Source organism: Petromyzon marinus, chromosome 61, assembly GCF_048934315.1.
Source record: "Petromyzon marinus isolate PM22_M1 ecotype Great Lakes invasive population chromosome 61, UKy_Petmar_22M1.pri1.0, whole genome shotgun sequence".
Lineage (NCBI taxonomy): Eukaryota > Metazoa > Chordata > Hyperoartia > Petromyzontiformes > Petromyzontidae > Petromyzon > Petromyzon marinus.
The window spans coordinates 10,990,059-11,014,521 of record NC_133727.1 but is presented as its reverse complement, the minus strand read 5'-3'; the positions used below and the strand labels follow the sequence as shown (position 1 = coordinate 11,014,521).

The 24,463-nt window shown below is 48.0% G+C and overlaps 1 protein-coding gene across 3 annotated transcripts; it reads right to left on the bottom strand.

Annotated features, from left to right (window-relative positions):
- Positions 1 to 521: 521 nt before the first annotated feature.
- Positions 522 to 24,061, bottom strand: LOC116955728 (serine/threonine-protein kinase PLK4-like). 3 transcript variants are annotated; one of them, XM_076053557.1, is made up of 8 exons: positions 23,686 to 24,061; positions 16,487 to 16,582; positions 14,968 to 15,063; positions 13,363 to 13,477; positions 7,432 to 8,163; positions 5,398 to 5,638; positions 2,142 to 2,260; positions 522 to 929 (listed from the first exon to the last, which is right to left on the bottom strand). In XM_076053557.1, the coding sequence occupies exons 1-8, from the start codon at positions 23,716 to 23,718 to the stop codon at positions 523 to 525; spliced, it is 1,839 nt and encodes a 612-aa protein (XP_075909672.1). In that variant the 5' UTR covers positions 23,719 to 24,061; the 3' UTR covers position 522. The 3 variants fall into 3 exon arrangements, 2 of the variants coding, with proteins under 2 accessions (XP_075909672.1, XP_075909673.1); XR_012930058.1 differs by having other exon boundaries at positions 828 to 929; positions 2,142 to 2,241; positions 23,686 to 24,057; XM_076053558.1 differs by lacking the exon at positions 522 to 929 and having other exon boundaries at positions 2,072 to 2,241; positions 23,686 to 24,057.
- Positions 24,062 to 24,463: the final 402 nt, after the last annotated feature.

Genomic DNA, 24,463 nt, shown 5'->3' with positions numbered 1-24,463 from the left:
CTTTGGCTAACCCCCTGTGGGCAGCCGTTTAAATTTTTTTTAAATCTAAAGCATAGTTGAACGTAAAAATATTTGTTTAAATATGGCAGGTGAATGGGGTCACTATGGAATGTTTTGGTAACAACAAAATGTACAAACTGTATTGTTAAAGAATAACTCAGAGGGGAAAAACAACTAAATAGATGCAGTTTATTTAATCGCCTATGTTGTTTACTAAGTCAGAATGTGTTGTTGTTGTCATCTGCTGTACACCAGCTGCTGTGTTTGTGTACAAGTGGCTTTGCGCATGATGCAGCTCTCAAACAATTTTGGTCAAAGACAAAAAATGGCTCTTCTTTTAAATATTGCTCACCCCTGGGTTAGACTATTCTACAAATGGTATAACATGAAAATGATGGAAAAAATAATCTCGCCACCGTGCCCCCGCGTGTGCCACTGGGCCGGAGGTGACGCCGTTAGAACGATCGCCCGTGTCGCACTGGGAGCAAAAGGCAGAGTGGGTGAAGGGGGCGGCCGTCATCCTTAAAGCGGGCCCCCCGTGTGAGTGACCACAAAAGAAAAGGAATCGATCGCAACGTCTTGTCGAATAAATCTACTCGATCGCCCCGATCGTCCCCAGCTCACGCGAGTCTGGTCAAACGACAATTCCCTCACCACCTCTGGCGCACGGATCTCCTCGACGCGCGATCCGTGGACCAGAGCGTCGGCGCGGTTCTCCTTCCCGCGGGAGGGACTGCCGCGGTAGAGCTGCCGCGCCGCCACGGGCCGCCCACCGCCAGCGTTGCCTTTGTTGACCTCAGACCTCTGAAGCCTGGAGGAGGAGCAGTCGCAGGGCCAGGCCGTGCCGCTCGGCAGTAGCGAGCGGCAGCAGCAGCTGGCGGTGGTGGTGGCGGCCGCCGCTGCCGCGAGGACGTGGGCGCACGCGCAGCCTGCGATCGCGCGCACGGGCGGCACCGCGCGTGTCAGGAGTCTTGACCACGTGTCGCACGCAGCGTAAACCACGTGTGTGCGTGTTTAACTTCTTTCGCACCGTACGTCGCCAACCGTGTATATATGTATGTGCGTTGAACTTCTTTCGCACCGTACGTAGCCAACCGTGTATGTGTGTGTTAAACTTATTTTGCACCGTACGCAGCCAACCGTGCTCATTGGAGGTGTGGGGGAAGGATTACAAACTAAACACAAAAAGCCGTTCTAAAGAAATTAGTTTAAATCGAGATGGTTTAAAATTGCATAGCTCCAGTACATCCACAAACTGTGATTGAAACGTTAAATTTTCATTCAAGCTGGAATTTTCTCTTGCTTCTCTTTTTACACTTTCCATTGTTTGAACATACAAATGAACATTCGATCCGCCCTGCGTTTTTTGCTGGCGCTTTCGACTGAGGATGAATGCAGCGACGGTGCTTGTGGCCAGTTGCGGTGTAAAATTAACGTGAATGCCGTCTTTGTTTCTACCGTGCAACGATCTAAACATAAAGGATATTTGAGCCTTAAGATTTATATCCATTTCAGTTGTTGGTAAGTGATATAATGAATTTCGATTTAAAGCTTTCGTGACTGCAGGGATTCATCTTCTTGGTTCTTTCGGTAAAGTCACGTAGAATAGAAATAAAATAATTTTTAGTTTATTTTATTATGTTTTATTTGTATTATTTTATTTCCATTCTACGTGACTTTACCGAAAGAACCAAGAAGATGATATAATGACGTTAGATGACTTTGTATGTATGTTGAAGTTCTTTCGCATCGTACGTAGCCAAACGTGCTCATCGGAGGTGTGGGGGAAGGACAACAAACTAAACACAAAAAGAGGTTCTAAAGAAATGAGTTTGTCAATCTAGATTAATTGAAAGTGTACAGCTCTAGTGGCTTCCTAATATCGGAAGGAAGAGCGTTCCAGACGGCTGGTCGCTCCTCTTCCTCCTCCCTCCTCTTCCCTCTCTCTCCTCCCTCCTTCTCCTCCTCCTTCACCTCCTCTTCTTCTCTCTCCCTCCTCTTCCCTCTTCATCCTTCTCCCTCCTCCTCCACCTCCTTCTTCCTCCACCTCCTTCTCTCTCTTCCTCTCTCTTCATCATACCTCCTCGTGTGGTCTAAATAAAGAACGTGACCCTCTGTAAAGCCCCTGGGTGCGGACTCACCGGCGGCGGCGACGGCGCCATGACATGGACTCCCCCACGCCACGTGCGGGGTCACGAGGGGGGACAGCACCGAGCTGGGGAGCGGCAGCAGGGAGGAATTCTGGGTAGCGTGGCAGCACCTGCACAAGGCAACGCTGTTGAATTCCGCTCGTTAAAGGAACTCCCCCCAATGTGATGAATAATCATGCTGTCTCGCCCCTCCCATTGATTCCATCTGAAAAAACTAAAATGCTTTTTTTTATTTTTAAATCCATATGCTTAGAAACACACGCTTTGGCAGTAAGCGTTCGGAGTTATGCCTTTTTTTTGCACGCAAGGTTGAATGCGTTTAAGTGTTAGCTCTGTCCTTGGGCCCATTACGGGGGTGCACCTTAACGCTGGTGAAGATCATTCGATATGAATCAAACTATAGGATATGCCTGTGTGTTGCTATGAAGATGATTCAATATTAATCAGGCCATAGGACGTGCCTGTATGTTCCTATTAAGATGATTCAATAGGAATTAAACTATAGGACGTGCCGATGTGTTTTGATATTAAGATGATTCAATATGAATCAAACTTTAGGACATATGTGTGTTGCTATGAGGGATCCTTAGCTGTCAACTCATACAGTTTACCCGTATTCTTGAACAGGGAAATTGAGTTTTCAAGTCCATACGGCGTACAGCCGTTTCAATACGGGCACAAAAAATGTGTCTATTTGTTTGTGTTTCTCCCTTGTGATGGGACTTTGTAGGATGAACGTTGAGATTTATCAGGGCAGGGGGTGACCAATAAGGTCTGAATTGGTCTGTAGTTAGGTGGGCACTGATAAGGGGTTGACAGGTATGGGGATCTAGCCGATTGAAAAGCAACCAGAGGGTTACACAACATTTGACACAAACCAGAACAAATGCCACTATTTGCAAACACCCTGTATGTTGAAACGCGTGTGTAAGTGATATATCTTCGTGATTCTTCCTAACTTATTTATTTGTTTATGCGGTGTATATTCTAACAAGCACGCTGCAACTGTGTCGTGAGCCACACAAGGGATGTTCCCCAGTGAGCGGTGGCACCATGCCGTGCGAGAGAAGGGAGCGGGAGATGACGCCACTGAACTTCTTCTGAAGTCACTTTCGTCGTAGTACCACCTACTATTGTGTCGTAGTACCAACTGCTAGTAGTACCACTCCTATTACTAGAAGTGGTACTACCCTATTACTAGGAGTGGTACTACCCTATTACTAGGAGTGGTACTACTACAGACGGGATGGTGGATCATAACGTGGTACAGTTCCTAAACAGTAGTACCTATTACTACTAGTAGTAGTACTACAAGGAGTAGTACTACTGCTACTAGTAGTACTACCACTACTACTAGTAGTAGGTAGTAGTAAGTGGCGCGAATCTGGTGCACGAATGTTCACCGTGGAACATAAAAAAATGTTGGGGCTCAACGGTGAAGTTCGTACAACGTCGAGTTCGTTATGGCGAGGTACCACGGTACATAACACGGGATTGGGTATTAATAAGTTGAGTACGGAGTCAACCGTGCTATTCGAAGGTGCGTGTTGAGTCTATGGGCAGTGTTTCGTCAATGGGTAGTATTAGTCTATGGGCAGTACGTATGTATATTGAACTTCTTTCTCAGCGTACGTATCCAACCGTGCTGATCGGAGGTGCAGTTCTGAGTCTATGGGTAGTATTAGTCTTTGGGCAGAATATTTATGTGTTGAACTTCTTTCGCACCATACGTAGCCAACCGTGCTGATCGGAGGTGCGTCATAGCGAAACAACGGGAGGGCATAAATCGGGGTGTTGCTGTACACGTATTTGAATACGTGTTCAAATAACTCCTACGAAATGGTGCTGTATATCAAAAATGCTATCAATATGTAAAAAAAACATACTCGGTCTTAAAAGGAAAAGTATATAATAGTTAACATTTCAGGCAATGGCCCTGATTCATAGCACATCCATAGACATTCGTTGCACTTGCAGGTTTATTTAATGACAGTGGTTGATTCGCTGGTGACTTGTCAGCTTGTATAATAATAACAATCGATGAAAGGTAACAACTTTACTTACCGACGTTGTTAATCCCAAATTGCAAGCGGAAGAGCGACAATGACAAAAAATAAATCACATTCACAGATCAACACCAACAGCATTCGCCACTTAGTGAGAGTGACGTCGCCAAGGCGTCTGTGCCAGGCCAGATGCACTTTGAGGCCACGTCAAGTGTCGGAAGGCTCGCTGCTGGCAGGAGGTCACGGGACCGGCTGAGACAACCGACAGATGCACCAGCTGTGCCCTCTATTGTGCCCACTAGTTGCTATTTTAGGCGCCTGGCGCTCTGCTTGTTGTTGTGAGCGTCGCTCCTCTGCCCTCTGCTGTTGTTGGAGGGCGACTGCGTCCAACTGCCCAAAAGCATCCTTCACGAGCCCCCTTGATTATGTTGACTGCTGGGCTACGTTGACCCCTGGGCTACCTTAACTCCATGGGCTACGTTGACCCCATGGGCTACATTGATCCCTGGGCTACCTTGACCCCTGGGATACGTTGACCCCTGGGATACCTTCACTCTTGAGCTACGCCCACCCATGGGGTACGTTGACCCATGGGGTACGTTGACCGCTGGGCTACCTTGACCCCATGGGCTACGTTGACCCCTGGGTGGCAGGGCTAGTGCTACGGTGGCAAGATGTTAACTACCTTGCCTGGAATGGAGGAAGTTGTGGGTTCGATCCCGACCCTTACGCCTGTTGTACATTTGGAGTTTTGCATGTCTCTCTCCGGGTCCTCTGGTTTTTCTCTCCACGTTATGAAAAAAAATGAAGTGAGTGCTGGGGTGGGCCCTATCCCTAGCGGTGCTGCTGTGTATCACTGTGATGGCAGCTCCCCCACACAGCAACTCTACTGACCCCCCCTCCCCGCTCATTTGAAAGGAGTCAGAGCAGGGCCTGCTGGGCAGGATTTGAATTCCGCAATTTTCGAGAGCTGATTTGTCAGTTGCATCTTGATACACCGCTCAAGACAACACGTTCGCATATGGCCCTCCACGCTCCACGTTGTATCTTATTCCCATGATAATATCCCAGTTTTATTTCATAGATGTGGCAACCCTTGTTGGACCGCATGCACGTAAGGTGTGTTGAACTTATAATCACACTGTAGTGAACAACCATGTCAATTGGAGGTGCACATGCACGCTCGATAGCCCAGGCCGCAGAATGCTTTAACCTGCTACCGGAGTCCGAGAGCACCTCACCTGGAGGCTTGGCAGGCGTGGGGAGGTGTGTGACAGCAGGAGTCGCCCCTTCCGCCCATTGCCTCAGCGGGCTGCCACCTTGCCAGGGGACATTGCGGCCCACCGCACAGTTGGGCGGCGGGCCCGCTGATAAGGATCCCTTGGTGAGCCGGGCAGAGGGCGTCCGCTGACGGGGCCCGATCGTGCTGCCGAGCTCCGACGGCCTCCAGCCCCATCGTTGTGCGGCCACCGTTGGCGACGCCTGCGGGAAGTGGGGGAAAAGTGAACAACAACAAAAATCTTAAAGTGTCACTGAGGTGACCGGAGCACACGAGAGAGGGGAGGGGGGGAAGTAATGGTGGCAATGCTCGAGCATTTTTTTGTCAAGGAACTTAAACTAAAACTATTTTATTGAGGCCCACTGAGCTGTATCGTTCTTTTAAAAAAAAGACCATCACAAATGCTGGCGCAACTAAGTCACTTATCACATGGAGATTTATAGCAGCCAAATACTGTAAATGCGTGTTGATTCTAAGTGTGGAGGGAAAGACTGGAGGACCCAGAGAAAAATTCACATGACCACGGAGAGAAAATGCAAACTCCAAATATACAGCAGGTGTCACGGTCGGGATCGAACCCACGACCTCTTGCATACCAGTCGAGGGAGATAACATCCCACCATCACGCGAACTCCATCATCACTGGAACTCCGGTCATCCTCGCAGAAGCGGCTGCCGGCTAACCGTCGAACAAAGACGGTGGTCACTGCATCACGCGCTGTCAGATGCACTTCTGTGGTCGTCTGGAACGCTCTTCCTTCCGATATTAGGAAGCCACTGGGGCTGTACGCTTTAAAATAATCCAGATTGACAAACTAATTTCTTTAGGACTGTGTTTTGTGTTTAGTTTGTTGTCATTCCCCCACACCTCCAATTAGCGTGGTTGGCTACATACGGTGTTAAAAAAGGTCATCATACATCCATGCAGCCGAATTACAGAAACGGTGATCCACCTCACAAAGGTGTGGTCATACGTGGAGTAAGATTGCATATTACAATGAAACAGTTTGATACTGTATGATACAAAATCTATCTTTTTATAAAAGTCAAAATTTGTGTGTGGGTTTGTGGCGGGGTTTGTGTGTGGGTTTGTGTGTTTGCGCGCTTGCGAAGGATTTGGCTCTCCAATGGTGGGGTTTACGTAAAATAAAAATAGCCAGGTACCACGCCGTAAGCCCGGCCGTGAGCAAGCGCTATTTCCTTTTCACATCCGTCAACTTTAAATTAGTTTACTTAGCGATTTAGTGCGATTTTAGTGCACTTCCCATTTATTTATTTATTTATGACGCATGCACGACCCTACCAACTCACGCGCCTTTGGTGGGGGGGAGGGCCCATGCCAAGACGCACGCCTTTGGTGGGAGTGAGGGGGACATTTTCTTTTGCGTTAAAAATGCTATAAAAATACACTAAACGCTGACGTTATTTCTTCACTGTTTGTTGTCCCCCCCCACCCCAATGCATGCAGTTATTACTACTATACAGTCACTAGATGTTACCACTATAGGCCGTAGATATTACTGCACAGCGGCCGGGGAGATCGTGGCTGGGGAGGGGGGGTCAGGGGTAGCAGCCCAGCCCCAGCTTGCCAAGGTTCCACCTCGGCTGGCTGGACAATCTAGGTAAGGCCGGAGGCTCTGCACGGGACTAGACCTCACCACGCCACACTGTCAGGTGAGTACTTTGTACTATAGAGTCGGTAAATACTGCTATAGAGTCAGCATGTACTACTGTAGTGATAGCACGTACCACCACAGTCGGTATGCACTGCTGTAATCATAGCAGGTACCACCACAGTCAGTATGCACTACTGTTTGATTTTTAAGAGTACGTTGGAAATATTTTTTTGACCCAGGCAACGCCGGGTACTTCCCACTAGTAAGTATATATAATGGAGATAATATCAACACCACCTTGATCATTGGCCACGATCCAATTGGTAATTTCCCCGACAGGAAAAACTAAACTTCATTGCAGCCCTCATCATCACCATCACCTGCACCATTCTCTTGTGGCTGCAGAAAGTCTGCCGTTGCTGGTGGTTGAGCAACAGCCTCGTGCCCGTCCAAACGGGCATCCGCGCTCGCTCCTCCTCCTCCCCCCTCCCTGCCGCCGTCTCCCTCCGCGGGCGCCCGCGCCTCCCTCTCGTCGTCGCCTTCGTCCACCGGCGCCGTCATGGTGGCGTTCCCGCTGTCCAGCGACCCCTCGTCTCCCGGCCGAAGTGGCGGACCGGCCATCAGCCCGGCCGTCGTCTCGCCGCCGCCGTCTGCCAGGAACGGGTGTTCCAGCACGGCGGGCAGGCCTGGCCGCTTGCCGGGGTCTCGCCGCAGCAGCCGGCGCAGGAGGTCGCGGGCTGCGGGCGACAGCGTCGGCGGCAGCTCGAAGCGCGCCAGCATGACGCGCGCCAGCGTGGCCGGGACGGCGGACGCCTGAAAGGGCGGACGCCCCACCAGCATGGCGTAGGCCGCGCAGCCGAGGGCCCACGCGTCGGCGGGGGTACCGTGCGGGCCTCGCGACGCCACCTCGGGCGACATGTAGTTGGGCGTGCCGCACACGGTGAGCCGCGACTCGCCGGGCAAGGGCAGCCGCGCCGCCAGGCCGAAGTCGGCGATGCGCGTCGACATGTCGGAGGCGAGGAGCAGGTTGGCGAGCGTGAGGTCGCGGTGGATGACCCCGTGCGCGTGCAGGTAGAGCAGCCCCGAGGAGATCTCACGCAGGAATTGGCGCGCTTGTGGAGGGCGGCCGGGCGGGGGGGTGGGCGGAAAGTGGAACGGGGGCGAGGGGGGCCACGGGCATCCGAAGTTAGGGGTTAGCAACCAAGATAGCAAAAAGAGACAATTTTTTCTAATTTGGTAAAAAAAACCCTCAACATTCCAAGAGCCGCAATGCACTATGGTTAATACGAGACGGTTCTCCTTCATATATGACTTCACGAAGCAGTCCTGAAAGAGACACGCGGCTCCGGAGCCACAGGTATGCCGACCCCTGGTTTAGAGCATTTGGCTGCTATAAATGTCCACGTAATAAGCCACTCCATTGAGCTATCAATTGTGGCCAGGTCACTTCTGAATAAAAGCTGTATAGCTCAATGGGCCTTACCTGGTTAAATAAAAATAGTAAAATAGTCAATAGTACATTTATTAGGATCTTGAAATGTGGCAGCTTGGGGAGGCCTTCATCTAGCAGTGGTTTGCACAATGGTTGAAGGAAATGATCATGACAGTGATGTTCATACCTGTCAACGCATACAGTTTACCCATATTCTTGTACAGGGAAATTGAGTTTTCAGGTCGATACAGTGTACAGCCGTTTCAATACGGGCACATTTTTTTGGTCTATTTGTTTCTGTTTCTCCCTTGTGATGGGAATTTGTAGGATGAACGTTGAGATTTATAAAGGCATGGGGTGACCAATAAGGTCTGAATTGGTCTGTAATAAGGTAGGCACTGATATGGGGTTGACAGGTATGGATGCTCTTTTTTGAAAAGTATGTTCATTCATTTTTCTGCACCTTTGCTGGCTCCGAACTACAAAAGACAACACCTCTCTCGCTCTCTCCAAAAACGGGAACCTAGGAAATGGACACGGTGGGCCGAATGGTTGTTCTCTGGATGTACACACAGTATTTATTCGTTATTCACGAACTTTCCATGCGTGATTTTGGCTGTCCGCGAATGGCATCTGGAACTCTACTGGACTGGATCGAGGAGAGAGAAAGCGATGAGAGATAAAGTAATAGAGATAAGGTGATCAGTTAAAGAGGTGAGAGATAAAGTGATGTGATAGATTGTACTGTATTATTTAAGGTAATTCATAAATAGATAGGTTTTCGTAGGCCAAAATCATGTTCCAAATTTGGTATTCACGAGAATTCTGGCTGTCACCCGATGGTAGCGGTGGTAATTACCGGCAAAACATCATACTCGAATTGTAAATTGTGTGGGTTTACTCTCCAACACACCAGTGTGCTGAACTAGTAACGAATTGCGATGTTTTGTTTACGTGACAAATCTTACTAATTTGGCTGTATTGGCTGGTGGCGGATTTAATGACACCCCTCTATTACGGATAATATTGGTCGCGAAAGCCTACAGCAGGATTTGAACTGACACGTCTGAAGAGACTGCCACCTTAATCCAGCACCTTAGACAGCTCTCGCACACTAACTGGCACGCATACACAACCATCTAGTTTCATACGTGTAAACAAGAATAGTGAGTGCCATGCCAACAGACATGACTCACGGCACTGGACATTTGTGTCATTCAGTGGGTGTGTAAGCAGCTTGCTTGCATGAATACACCCTATAAATTTTAATATAAAGGGATTGGACAAACTATGGATACAAAAACAAACTAAATTATACCTTGCTTCAAATGATTATACCACTCTAGAGCTGGGAAAACTAACTTAAAATAATCGTCATCATAATGAGCCAGTCTCCAACGTTTAGTCACTTAAACTCTCTGGCATCTATCGATGTGATAAGGACCAAAAAAACCCGTCAACATATTCTTCAATAACACCGTGGCCTCAAAAGAAAAATATATAATTGGTGATATTTTGGCCAGCGGCTCTTCTTCACAGCACCTGAACAAGGGCAATTGCCACAAACATACCTATTATATAATTGACAAATGTGAGGGTTGTTGTCTGTGCTTTTCCATCATTGTCAAACGCAGTAGCAAACAACATATTATGTTGCCTAGAGCGAAGGACCGTTGTTCTGTGGCAGACATCACGGAACTACTAATTCTGAGATACCTGTAAGAGTCCAGTCTTGTGAGTCACGTCTGTCGGCATAGCACTCGCTGGATTATGAATGCTTTTAATTAATCAATGAGGGGGTGTAAATATGGAGCGAGCGAGCAGTAATCCAGTAGTTAGCGTGCGGCACTATCAGCACGGTTGGCTATGTACGGTGCAAAAAAAGTTCAGCATGTGTACGTACATGTGAGTTTGATTTATAATATCAGGGTTCCTCTCTCACCAACTCTGATTTTAAAATCTAGATTGAAAACTCATTTATCATTAGAACTGCTTTTTTGTTTAGCTTGTTGTCCTTCCCCCGCACCTCCGATTAGCACGGTTGGCTACGTACAGCGCGAAAGAAGTTCAACATACATACCTACATACGTCGAGATGTATGGTCAAACAACCCACGTAAATTTACATTGTGGGAAGGTTTTCCTCTTGCAGTGAATTGGTAAAGTGTGGCATATTTAATACGGCCCAGTGCCACCTATCCCTTCACCAACTTGCCCTGTTGGTCACGGGGGTTGGTTAAATATACTTCACCATGCCGGTCATCCGTTCCAGTCAATGCACATTTACGTTATTGTGCCACACATTGACGGTCAGTTAAAGCAAACACGTAGGAATGTATTGTCATTATTTTGCGCAGCAGCGGTATTAATTATTTTAATTTATATATAAAAAAAGCTCAGTGGTAATTGAACTCACACGCCCAAAGAGGCTGGACACAAAATCCAGCAGCGCCTTAGCTCACTTTGGCCACACCACCTGACGAGGGATGTATCAGCAGTCATGACTCACAGCACAGGACATCTGTGCCATTCAGCGGGTGTGCAGACAGATGGGTTGCTTGAACAGGGCGTTGTTTATTTGTGGATAGAAAAAGATTGGACATTTGATACGGTAGATAAAAAAAAGTTAATTATACCTTCTTTCAACACTTGGACAAACCTTTTATTTCAATTTACAAAAAAAAAATCCCTTCATCAAATCACTGCTAGATGTCGGCCCCTCCACATGGTGTAATTAGAGTTGGTGAGAGGGGGCCACCCAATATTACTTCTCACCACTGCTATAGCCAGGGCCATGAATCAGAACCCAGGTCTCCAGGTTAATAGTGCAAGCATGCTAACCCACCGGGCCACACCAGTCGCAAACATTATGTTGCCCAGAACGAGGGCCCATTTCCCTGTGGCAGACATCACGGAACTACTAATTCTGAGATCCCTGTAAGAGTCCAGTCTTGTGAGTCACGTCTGTCGGCATAGCACTCACTGGATCATGAATGCTTTTAATTAAACAATGAGGGGGTGTAAATATGCAGCGATCGAGCAGTAATCCAGTAGTTAGCGTGCGGCACTATCAGCATGGTTGGCTACGTACGGTGCAAAAAAAGTTCAGGATGCATGCGTACGTACATGTGAGTTTGATTTATAATTGCAGGGTTCCTCTCTCACCAACTCTGATTTTAAAAATCTAGATTGAAAACTCATTTCTGTTTAGAACTGCTTTTTGTGTTTAGCTTGTTGTCCTTCCCCCACACCTCCAATTAGCACGGTTGGCTACATACGGTGCGAAATAAGTTCAACGTACGTACCTACATACGTGGAGAAGTATGGTCAAACAATCCATGTAAATTAACATTGTGGAAAGGCTTTCCTCCTGCAGTGAATTGGTAAAGTGTGGCATATTTTATATGGCCAAGTGCCACCTATCCCTTCACCAACTTGCCCTGTTGGTCACGGGGTTTGTTAAATATACTTCACCATGCCGGTCATTCGTTCCAGTCAATGCACCTTTACGTTATTGTGCCACACATCGACGGTCAGTTAAAACAAACACGTAGGAATGTATTGTCATTATTTGGTATTGCAGCGGTATTAATTATTTTAAATTTTCTAAAAAAATAGAAACTTAGCGGGAATTGAACCCACAAGCCCAAAGAGGCTGGACACAAAATCCAGCAGCTCCTTACATCGCTTTGGCCACACCACCTGACTAGGGATGTGCCAGCAGTCATGACTCACAGCACAGGACATATGTGCCATTCAGCGGGTGTGCAGACAGGTTTACTTGAAGAGGTTCATTGTTTATTTGTGGATAGAAAGAGATTGGACAATTGATAGGGTACATAAAAAATAACTAAATTATACCTTCTTTAAAAAAAGATTATCCCATGAAAGACTTGGACAAACCTTTTATTTCAATTTACAACAACAAAAATCCCTTCATCAAATCACCACTAGATGTAGGCCTCTCCCATCGGTGTAATTAGAGTTGGTGAGAGGGGGCCAACCCAATATTACTTGCCACTACTGCTATAGCCATGGCAACGTGCCATGAGAGGAAATGTCAATTTGGGTTCTGTGCAGGGACGGGTAAAAGCGTCATCATAGACAGTGACCCCATGTAAGTGGATGTCACGGAGCCACATCTGAGACCCCTACAAGTGATCTCTGGCCCACAAAAGTTGAGGGAAACGCTGTTGCACAAAATTAGCCAAATGTGAAAAATGACCTTCAAGTTACTTAATTAGGATTACATCGAGCAGCGGTTCTCACCCCTTGCCTGACCCAACATGGTTCTCACATATAAATGTATTAATAGTGAACATCATCAATATTTTAACCAATTGTCCATTTTGTGAGGTATCCTAACTAGCGAGTAATTGAAAGCAGATAAAACAAAAAAATCAACGGACGGCCTGCATGCGTGACGTAACGTGTTCGTGCTCGCTGGTTACTCTTGGAAATCGACATTGTTCATGATCAATGAGTTTATAAAGGTCTTTAATATCTTTATAGGCTACGATATGGATTTTAATCTTATCGTAGTTATTTTTTTGGCAGATAACACACGTGATTATTCACCAATGGCTCTCATGTATGATATAATTTCACGCATAAATCACCTCACGTACTCCCCTGGGACATTGCCACGTAACCCCCAGGGATCCACGTACCCCCGATTGAGTACCACTGACAACAGAGCAAACATCTGCCCCCATACTGCGAAACCACTGCAGGCAAATGTCTGTGAAACGCAGCGCCTGTGCCTTGTAAGAATAACGCAAAATGCCAAATGTACGAAGTCGTTAATTGATCATAATCGGGGGAAAATGCGGAAATCTTCGTGTACACGCCCCCCACCCTCCCCCGTGAGTGTGGGCCACCTTGCTCCTCGGTGAAGGGGCGGCCTTGATTTTTGAGGTAGCGGCTCATCTCCCCGTTGTGGCACATCTCCAGCACCAGGTACACGTAGTTGTCATCCTCGAAGCAGCCGTACATCTGCGGACACGCGACGCCACTCCCGTCATCAACCGGGGGATAGACGAGACCCCCATCGGTCATCGCTCGGCTTCCAAGCATTCATGCGGCCACGCAGTGAAAAGCCCTGTTATCCTTCCGTGGTCCTGCGATCTACTGGATATCTGTGAAAAAAGAGCTTTATCGCTCATCGGATTCCTCCAGTACAAATAAATATTCTGATTCTGTCACTATTAACCACGGTAGCCTAATCGTTCTGGAAGAAAAAAAAACACCTCACGTTATCAGTGTGTTTGTTTTAGCAGATAAGCGCCACTACATGCCAAAAAGTTCAGGTCTATGAACCGTGATATCGCTAGACACGTGAAATGTACACGCGCAAAGTTTGGCACACAAGTGACGAGATCACATTCATCCCCTCTATTTAAGACTGTTGCAGCAGGATTTTTCCACTAATATTGTCGCCTCGATGATGCTAGTTGTATTTAATGGCAAAGGTTGTACTTGAATTGTAAATGGTGTGGGTTTACTCTTCCACACACCGGTGTGCTGAACTAGTAACTAATTGGCACGTTTTGTTTACGTGACAAACCTTACACATTGGCTGTGTTGGGTGCTGGCGGGTTTAACGACACATTTATATTTACGCAATCTGACCCAACACCTTTGTTATGGATGCACACACAAGATCTCTATCTGAATCTAATTTATATTCACTGTGCGCCTTCCACTCAAAGCAGTTTAATTTGTGAACTCGGGAAGACCCATCACTGTTCCATGGCAAGTCCCGAGGAACAGAGTTTCAGAATCAGAATATTTATTTATACTGCATGAGGAATCAGATGAGCTATACAGCTCTTTTTACACAGATGTCCAGTGGGGCGGTAGCGCATCTGGGCGTTGGCGTAATTGTCGAGAGGGCAGCCGGGGCAACTGTGCCAGGGCCCACTCACTGGAGAGGCCGACGCACCAGGCCACTGTAGCCCATGCCACGCTATGCCGCTGCATCTTATTACACACTACAAAGTTGTTGCCACAAACGGACCACAACACCTTTGCTGATCTCGTCAAATAGCATGAGCCACCGTCACGCGAACTGCGGCCATCCGTGCAGCAGCAGCGGCTTTTGGCTGGCCATCGAACGAAGACGGTCACCGCGTCTTGCGCTGTTGGATGGGATTCCGTGGCCGTCTGGAATGCTCTTCCTTCCAATATTAGGAAGCCACGGGGAGCTATGCACTTTTAAATCTACAGTGAAAACCCATTTCTTTACAACTGCTTGTTGTGTTTAGTTTGTTGTCCTTTCCCCGCACCTCCGATTAGCACGGTTGGTTATGTATAGTGCGAAAGAAGTTCAACATACATACATCTGGGTCTGTCCCAGACCTCCTGGCGGCGAGCCTTTGCCACTTCACCTGGTCTTAAAGCGCGTGCACCTAACCTGGTTCAAGTGCCATGGTGGCAGTTCTCCATTGAGCGGTGAGCAGTGTCTGCTGTGCGCGTCCACCCACCTCCAAAATCGCGGGATGCTTGAGCTGTGAGTGGATCTCCACTTCGGCACGGACGCGATCCACCATGCCTGCCCTCCGCATCGCCTGCTTGTCAATCTGAGACACCAGCATTCACTCAAACGCCGTGCAAAGCAATTCACGCCGATCTAAGCCCTAAGTTAAAACCCAAAAACTAATTTTATTTTACCAGGTAGGGCCCGCTGAGCTGCACAGGTTTTTTTAAAAAGCGGCGTGATAGCCCAATGGAAGTTTCCAGTAGGCAAATGCCCTAAACGCATGTCTCCATGAACGAAAATGAACATAACCCGTGTCGCATGCATTGTGTGTGGCGCCGGTGGCACAGCTCAGCTTCTCTGCAGTGGGAAAAACAAAAACCCTCCCCCCTGCCTCTTGGCCCATGAAGGCCGAGCCCAGTATGGCCCCGACGCGGTTCGGTTACGCCAGTGGAAAGCGAGGTGAAAGCCACGTAGCCACCACCAACGCCCCTTGAATTGCTTGTCTGCCTGTAGAGAGGCTTGTCTGCCTGTAGAGATGCTCGTCTGTCTGGAGCGATGCTTGTCTGCCTCTAGCGATGCTCGTCTGCCTATAGTGGTGCTTGTCTGCCTGTAGCGATTCTCGTCTGCCCATAGCAATGCTTGTCTGCCTGTAGCGATGCTCGTCTGCCTGTAGCGATGCCTGTCTGCCTTTAGTGATGCTTGTCTGCCCATAGCCATGCTCGTCTGCCCGTAGCGATGCTCGTCTGCCTGTAGCAATGATCGTCCGCCTGTAGTAATGATTGTCTGCCTGTAGTAATGCTTGTCTACCTGTAGTGATACTCGTCTACCTGTAGCGATTCTCGTCTGCCCATCGCGATGCCTGTCTGCCTGTAGTGATGGTCGTCTGCCTATAGTGATACTCGTCTACCTGTAGCGATGCTTGTCTGCCTGTAGCGATGCTTGTCTGCCTGTAGTGATGCTCGTCTGCCTGTAGTGATGCTTGTCTGCCTGTAGTGATGCCTCTCTACCTGTAGCGATGCTCGTCTGCCTGTAGCGATGCTCGTCTGCCCGTAATGATGCTTTTCTGCCTGTAGCGATGCTCATCTGACTGTAGCGATGCTCGTCTGCCTGTAGGGATGCTTGTCTGCCTGTAGCGATGCTCGTCTGCCTGTAACGATGCTTGTCTGACCGTAGCGATGCTTGTCTGCCCGTAGCGATGCTTGTCTGCCTGTAGCGATTCTCGTCTGCCCATAGCGATGCTTGTCTGCCTGGAGCGATGGCTGTCTGCCTTTAGTGATACTTGTCTGCCCGTAGCCATGCTCGTCTGCTCGTAGTGATGCTCGTCTGCCTGTAGCAATGCTCATCTGCCTGTAGTGATACTCGTCTACCTGTAGCGATTCTTGTCTGCCCATCGCGATGCCTGTCTGCCTGTAGTGATGCATGTCTACCTGTAGCGATGCTTGTCTGCCTATAGCGATGCTCGTCTGCCTGTAGTGATGTTTGTCTGTCTGTAGTGATTCTTGTCTGCCTGTAGCGATGCTCACCATCTTGATGGCCACCTCGATGCCCGTGTGGCAGGAGCGTGCGCGGTACACGCACGCGAATGAACCCTTTCCCAGGAGGTTCATCACCTGGAAGTCCTGTGAGAAAAGATCGTTGCATTAACGAGGTGAGGACTTAACGGAGCAGGCTAGATATGGCATCATTTGTTGCCTTTGCAACAAGAAAAAACGTAAGAAAAATCACGTGTACACATGAATTCGAGCAATGTTTTAGATTTAAACCTGCCTGTGTCCCTGAGAGGATGTTATTTAATTTGCGCCGACAATGATGACACTCACGGCAGCAGATTGATGAAGGGCTGTATATTAGATTCCAATAAATGTACCTTTCTTTTGGTATCTTTTTGCCATTGTATTCTAATGGCGACATCGGTATCTTTGTCATGAGAGAAACCGTCCATTCGTTAGCTCTCACACAGTAAGCAGTGCATCACCCCCTGTTAGAGATACCTGCAAGTGACCTCTTATCCTCACACACTAGGGGGCACACATTGTTGTCCAATATGTAAGTATGAATTTTGAATTTCTTCCGCACCGTACGGAGCCAACCGTGCCCATCGGCGGTGCAGTGTTGAGTCTATGGGCAGTGTTGAGTCTATGGGTAGTGTTAAGTCTATGGGTAGTGTTGAGTCTATGGGCAGTGTTGAGTCTATGGGCAGTGTTGAGTCTATGGGCAGTGTTGAGTCTATGAGCAGTGTTGAGTCTATGGGTAGTGTTAAGTCTATGGGTAGTGTTGAGTCTATGGGCAGTGTTGAGTCTATGGGCAGTGTTGAGTCTATGGGCAGTGTTGAGTCTATGAGCAGTGTTGAGTCTATGTGCAGTTTCGATTTAAAGCTTTCGTGACTGCAATGATTCATGTGCAGTGTTGAGTTTATGGGTAGTGTTAAGTCCATGGGTAGTGTTAAGTCTATGGGTAGTGTTGAGTCTATGGGGAGTGTTGAGTCTATGGGCAGTGTTGAGTCTATGGGTAGTGATGAGTCTATGGGCAGTGTTGAGTCTATGGGTAGCATTAGTCTATGGGCAGTGTTTAGTCTATGAGCAGTGTTGAGTCTATGGGTAGTGATGAGTCTATGGGCAGGGTTGAGTCTATGGGTAGTATTAGTCTATGGGCAGTGTTGAGTCTATGGGTAGTATTCGTCTATGGGCAGTATGTATAAATGTTGCACTTCTTTCACACTGTACGTAGCCAACCGTGCTAATCGGAGGTGTGGGATGAAGTGGCAGAATGTTCCCAGGCTGCGATGGAACAACGGAGCTTGCGAAGCAGGAAAAAAAAATGCTACCATAAAATTTTGGCCGCCGGCTTTCTCCACGCGAAATCCCATGAGCTTTTATGATGAAGTTTCGTTCCTGTTGGTGGGATCATTGATACCAAGTTCGCGTGCCCACACTTTCGCCCCAATCACAGATGGACAGAGCCACGGCAAAGCAAATTGTGCAGCCACACTCCGCGTGTGATGAGCGGCACAAGCCAGTGAAAGCAAATACATTGTATGGTACTTCTACTTCCTCCCTGTCATCACCAACCCGCACCGACCAGCGTGGTGAAGTATGGTCAATCAACTCCCACGACCTGCACGGCGTAGAAAAACCCTCATCCTGGATTGGCTAAGGACTGGACGTACATATATACGCGTGCTAAAACAGGCCTATGTTGTGATTGCATGTATTTCATCATTCCCAATTGACAGCAGAAACATTTATTTTATAGAGAGAGGTAATCATGGGCAGAGGGAAATAAAAAGGTCTTGGGCCTGGCATTGAGGAGAAGCAAGGAGTCGACAGCACAGTGAACTGGGGAGAAGGGACTGCCCACGATTCTGCATCGATTGTTTAACACTGCGGGTGAACACCAGAATCAGAATATTTATTTTAGAAATATAGCAGCCTCTCAGGCACTCTTCTTCATTGTGTAGTGACACAGCGCAACTGCGGTGGACATTTAGCGCACACGCTGTCGAGCATATACACGGCTGTGTGTGTGTGCCGGCAGGGCGGAGGAACTGGGGCAAGTGTCACGGAAGACCTCATCGCGAAAGCCCCTGGAACCCGCTCGTGGGTTCGAGAAGGGAGGTGCCAAGCGGCACCGAGGAGAATAAAAGCAGCGGAAAGCGAGAGCTCCGGGCTGCTGGTTCTGGGAGTGGTCTCGTCTTCGCTGCCTTCATCAGCTGCCGCCTTCACTCGATAATTGCACGGCCTGACAGTTGTTGACTGTCTAGGTCAATGCCGTCGGTACAACGCGGTTAGGGTTGTGTCTAGGCTGGGCTGTATGGCAATGGGAGCGAGAGGTAGGCGATCCTGTGTGAACGGTCGAAGGGTGTTACGATAAAAGAAGGTGCCTCCTGCAACTACCTCGTCTCCGACTTCTGCTACACTACAATTGCAAGGCCCGCGGGCCACTGGCGGCCCCTGATGCCCTTTTAGTGCGGCCCCTGACATGCGGCCCCTGACAAAACACAAAAGTTAAAACACCCCCCCCGGATCATCATTATCATCGTGCTGCTGTCAAACCTCACTGGTTTAAAATGTGTGGCGGCCCTCACACTGATGTCTAAATGGCGAAAGTGCCCCCCCTCTAAAATGAGTGAAAAACACTGATCTAGGGGATAGAGAGGACACGTGAAACAATTACACAACTTAAATAGTAAAACAAATTTACGCACTTTATATATTCACTGCTGGACGGACAGCCTTATCAAGCCATGGAAGTTTCTTGACCATACTTCACCATGGCGGTCTCGGAGGTCCGGACCGTTTCAGTATCACTCGGGAATCAAACTTAGATCGCCGGGTTCTTAATGCAGTGTGCCACCACCACTCCACCACTCGACCTATAATACCGCATAAATACTATATAAATAATTACATGAAATGGACTAATAATTCGAACCCACGCCCCCGGAGAGACGAACCTAAATTCTAAATCCCTGCCACTTTGCCCACACAGCCCCGTTACCTGCAATCATGACTCACAGCAATGGACATCTGTGCCATTCAGTGATTGTGCGGGCAGATGGTTTGCTTGAATAACGCGTTGTTTATTTGAGGATATAAAGAGATTGGATATTTGAATGGGTAGATAAAAACTAAATTATACCTTGTTAAAAAAGGTAATCCCATTCAAGACCTGGGCAAAAACCGTAGACAGTATTTAAATACTCAACGCAACCCATTAGCCATGATCAATCTATTGCTGGATGAATGCCTCTCCAACCCATGGCGCATCTCTCACAAACCTTTAAACTAAACTATTATTTTTTATTTATCCAGATAAGGCTCCCTGAGCTATGTAGCCCTTTTTCAGAAGCTACCTGGTCACAACTTATAGCTCAACGAAGTGGCTTATCGCGTGAAAATCTATAGCAGCCATATACGCACGTAGATTCTAAATGTGGAGGGAAAAAGCGGAAGACCCGGAGAAAAATCCTCGCGACCACGGGGAGAACACACAAAATCCACAACCTCTTCCATACCAGGCGAGGGAGTTAACATCTCGCCACCGTGGTGCCCCAAATGTAATAATCCACCAATCACCGGCACATCAGGTGTGGACATCTGGGAAGCTACTGGAAATCTGTGAAAAAGAGCTTCATAACTCATTGGATTTCTCCAGAATACAGATTTTGATTAAAAAAATAAGATTCTGATTTATTCAATGAAACAAAGAGAGGCATTTGTCAATGCACTGCTAGATTAATGAACGATTCCACCCTGTCGGTTGTGGAAGATACGTGACTATGCGTCACCACACTGACCAAAGGGATATTGTAAAGGGGTGGTCCATGATATTACTTGCACACTGAATGTAGCCACGGCCGGGAATCGAACTCAGGCCACCGGGTTTCTTAACAAACTGCAATTTTCAAACTGAGCCACTGAGGCAATTGTGCCCGCAGGGAATTCACCGTAGGAAAGCCATCCCATGGATAATTATAATCACTGCCGCGTGGGAGGTTTTCACGGAGAGATGAAAGCTTGGACAGGTGTGCATCAAGTAGCCTGGACAGACGCCAACTGCACGGCAGATGGTGAAGGTAGTAGTGTTAGGAGGGGAGGGTTGGGGGATGGGACCATGTGTGTGAGGGGTTAGAGGGTGGGGGGGCTGCAGCCAAGGCGGGCTCAGTGGCGCGATTCCGGCCGGCCGCGGTTACCCTGCGACACCACGAGAGGGCACTTTAGCTCCACTATAAACTATATATTTTATTGCACCAGGCAAGGCCCATGAGCTATAAAATAGCTCTTTTTCAGAAGTGGACCTGGCCTATCGCAAATCATTAGCTCTACGAAGTGGATTATCACGTGTGCAAATGTAGAGAAATAACCAAATGCTCTAAACGCGTGACGTTGATTTTAAACGTGGATGGGGAATGAACGGGGGACCCGGAGGAAAAAATTCACGCGACCAACAGGGAGAGGGAGACACGAAAACTGCAAATTTCCAGCAGGTATCGTCAAGGTCGAGGATCGAACCTACGACCTCCTGCATACCAGGCGAGGGAGTTAACATCTCCTAGCCACCGCGGCGAAACATTAAAAACCCAATGCAAATCTCATGAACTGGGTCATAATTAACTGCAGTTCTCGAGCTAATGTCAGGAGCGCGTCACATACACAATGCCTTTGATACCACCACATCTCGCCAACGCTTCCTTCCCTCTGTCACATCTCCAACGTTGTTACGGTGTCTACTGAACCCCTCACACACAGGGTAGTCCATATATAGATGCCCCATTGATTTCAAATGCTCCTCTCACCAGATATCTTCTCAGCAGCTAATTGAATAGTGATAAAGCGATGGCTGCATACTTAGCAGTGTTAAATATGTAATACTTGTTTTGAGTTTTGCGGTAAACGTGCAGATACTTTTAATTCACATTTTTTTTATATATAATTCACTTGAGTGGGGTATCTATAAACGGATCGCGCAGTATTCGAGTTGAATACAGTATGAGCCAACCGCCGTTTCAAACTCGATTGTGGATAGACTCGGCCAATCATCTTGCCACGGGTCGTTAAAATAGCTACCGCATTGTGGCGAACCGTGCGGCACGGCAGACTGGTACCCGTGATAGGAACGTGGAATTTCCCGGACTCGTTAGACGCTTTGACCTTACCAGAAAAAGTCATTCAACCGTGCGAGAGCTCGAAAAGTGTCATAGTCTACGTGACCTCAGCTACAATGTAATTTAATTTAAAACGATCATTATTACTGCAATTTACAATCAGCAATGTAGTGTAGCACGGCTGACCTACAATCAGAAGATTTTTAGTTAAATAATGTTTTTCTCTTGAACTTGATGGCATGAGAACTGTAAATGCCATAGGAATGTGGAATTTCCATTTGATCGGCATTGAACATTTAATTTTTTGCTGCCAAATAATGTGGACCCCATCTTGCAAAGATTTCATTACGAATGGGTTAAGAGGTGGCCAGGTGGATCAAGGGGTAAGAGACATTGAGCCGGAACCGCTGTAGAGTCTGGGTTGGATCGAACCCAAGTTTCAGGCCGCCCTAGGATGAAGCGATGTTCTGAAATGTACTCAGTCCGGTCACAAATGACTACACGGAAATCCATCTCTCAAAAGGCCAACTGAGAATTGCAATCTGGTGTCACTGACATGACCAATATTCCCTCCCCAGTTTAAGTCTAGATTGAAAACTCACTTCTCTTTAGAACTGCTTTTCGTGTGTTAGTTGACCTTACCCCGCACCTCCGATTAGCACGGTTGGCTACGTACCGTGCAAAAGAAGTCCAACACACATACAGTGATTTATTTTATTTTATACCTACGTGACTTTACCGAAAGAACCAAAGAGTACACAGACACGTACATATTGGGTGACAATGTGCGCCCCCTAGTGTGTGAGAATAAGAGATCGCTTGCAGGTATCTCGGAATTAGTTCTGAGATTCTCTACCACGGGGCGATGCACTGCTTACTGTGAGATGTAACGATAATTACTCTTTGGTTCTTTCGGTAAAGTGACGTAGGTATAAAGTAAAATAAATCACGACGTTTGCGTTTGCGCCCGAAACGTCGTGATTTATTTTATTTATACCTACGTGACTTTACCGAAATAACCAAAGCGTATGGATTCCTGCAGTCACGAAAGCTTCAAATCAATAACGATAATTGGCGGGTTCTCTCATCTAAAAATATATACCGATATCAACCATTGGAATATTTCTTTTAAAAAAATTTGCACGCACAAAATTGTCAAACATTACAAGGTTAACGTATTGGAGTCTAATATACACTACAGCCCTTCGTTAATCTACTGCTGGATGAAAGCTTCTGCACGCGGGTGCAGTAAAATTTAGGGGGGAGGGGAGGGGGGGCAGTAACCATACTTCACCACGCTGGTCTGTGCGGGATGGTGAAGGGGATCGGGGTGTGCTCGGACCAGTTTAAATATCACTCGCCACTGATGTTAGCCGTGGTCGAGAATCGAACTCAGATTCGCCGGATGATATAACGCAGTGCTTTATAAACCACCACGCCACCCCCACACGGCCACCCACACCCCGCCACCCACACCCCGCCACCCACACCCCGCCACCCACACCCCGCCACCCACACCCCGCCACCCACACCCCGCCACCCACACCCCTCCACCCACACCCCGCCACCCACCACCCACACCCACACCCTGACACCCACCACCCACACTCCACCACCCACCACCCACACCCCACCTGCATTCATCCAAACCGTCTCAACTGTTGGACACAGGTAAGATATATTATTTAAAGCATCTGTTTTACAATCGATTATAGTACATTCAACAGTACCGAAACCGCTGGCATAGTCATCCGTTTCAATTAATAATTACGTTGCCAAGTGAATATTCAATCCACAGTACAATTTATGACAGGCATAAATTAGTGTCACTCTCATAACCTGCAATGCCCTTTAATTTAACACGCAGCTTACTCGGCACAAGATAAAGACGCAAATCTGCAAAATGACTCCTTGAAATGCGTGTTGTGCCAATCACTGATACAATCGATAACTAAATATCAATCTAAAACATTGTCATTGATTGATTTTAAAGTATCATCGCGGTACACATCGAATGATATATTTATTTTCATGAAAAGTTATATCAAACATTGAGCAGCGTATCCTTTTGCCAACAGTGAAAAACATTCGCATCACCATCAACTAAAATCATCTTACCTCGATCTTATCTCCAATGGAACTCGATGCCATTGAGCTTTGCCGATGTATTAATATTCTATTGCGGTCTAATAAGGTAAAATTTTCACAATCACAAGCAACACCTTCATGTGCTCTAGAAACGAATAATAATATTACGTCGCTATTATTATTTATCACGTTAAAATTACCATCGTTCAAAAACACTGTCCACGTCCGCACACAATGTCTCACGCATTCTCAATACGAATGTTCGACGGATCGATCGCAGTCTTTCTTGGCCACACACCGCGTCCGATTAAACGACGCCTTGTTTATTCACGGCGGGGCGCGTGGCCTCTCCGTTCCACCCCGAGGCGGCGTTTCGACCAATCGCAACGAAGACCACGCCCCCCGCAGCGAAGGCCACGCCTACCCGGGGTGCAACCACGCCCCCCCGAGCTGCAGCCACGCCCCTAACGGGGAGGGGACACGCCCCCCCTGAGAGAGGCCACGCGCCCGCGTTGCCGCGACGACGGACGCCGACCGCTCGGCGTGACGCCACTTCCGGGCGCTGCGAAGCTCGGGTTTGGCGCCACCCGTTTGAGGTTCTTTGGTTTCAGGGCACCCGGGGGTGGGGGGTGTGTGGGGTGGGGGGTGTGAGGGATGGGGGGTGTGTGGGGTGGGGGTGTGTGGGGTGGGGGGTGTGTGGGGTGGGGGGGTGTGAGGGGTGGGGGTGTGTGGGGTCGGGGGTGTGAGGGGTGGGGGTGTGAGGGGTGGGGGGTGTGGGGTGGGGGTTGTGTGGGGTGGGGGGTGTGTG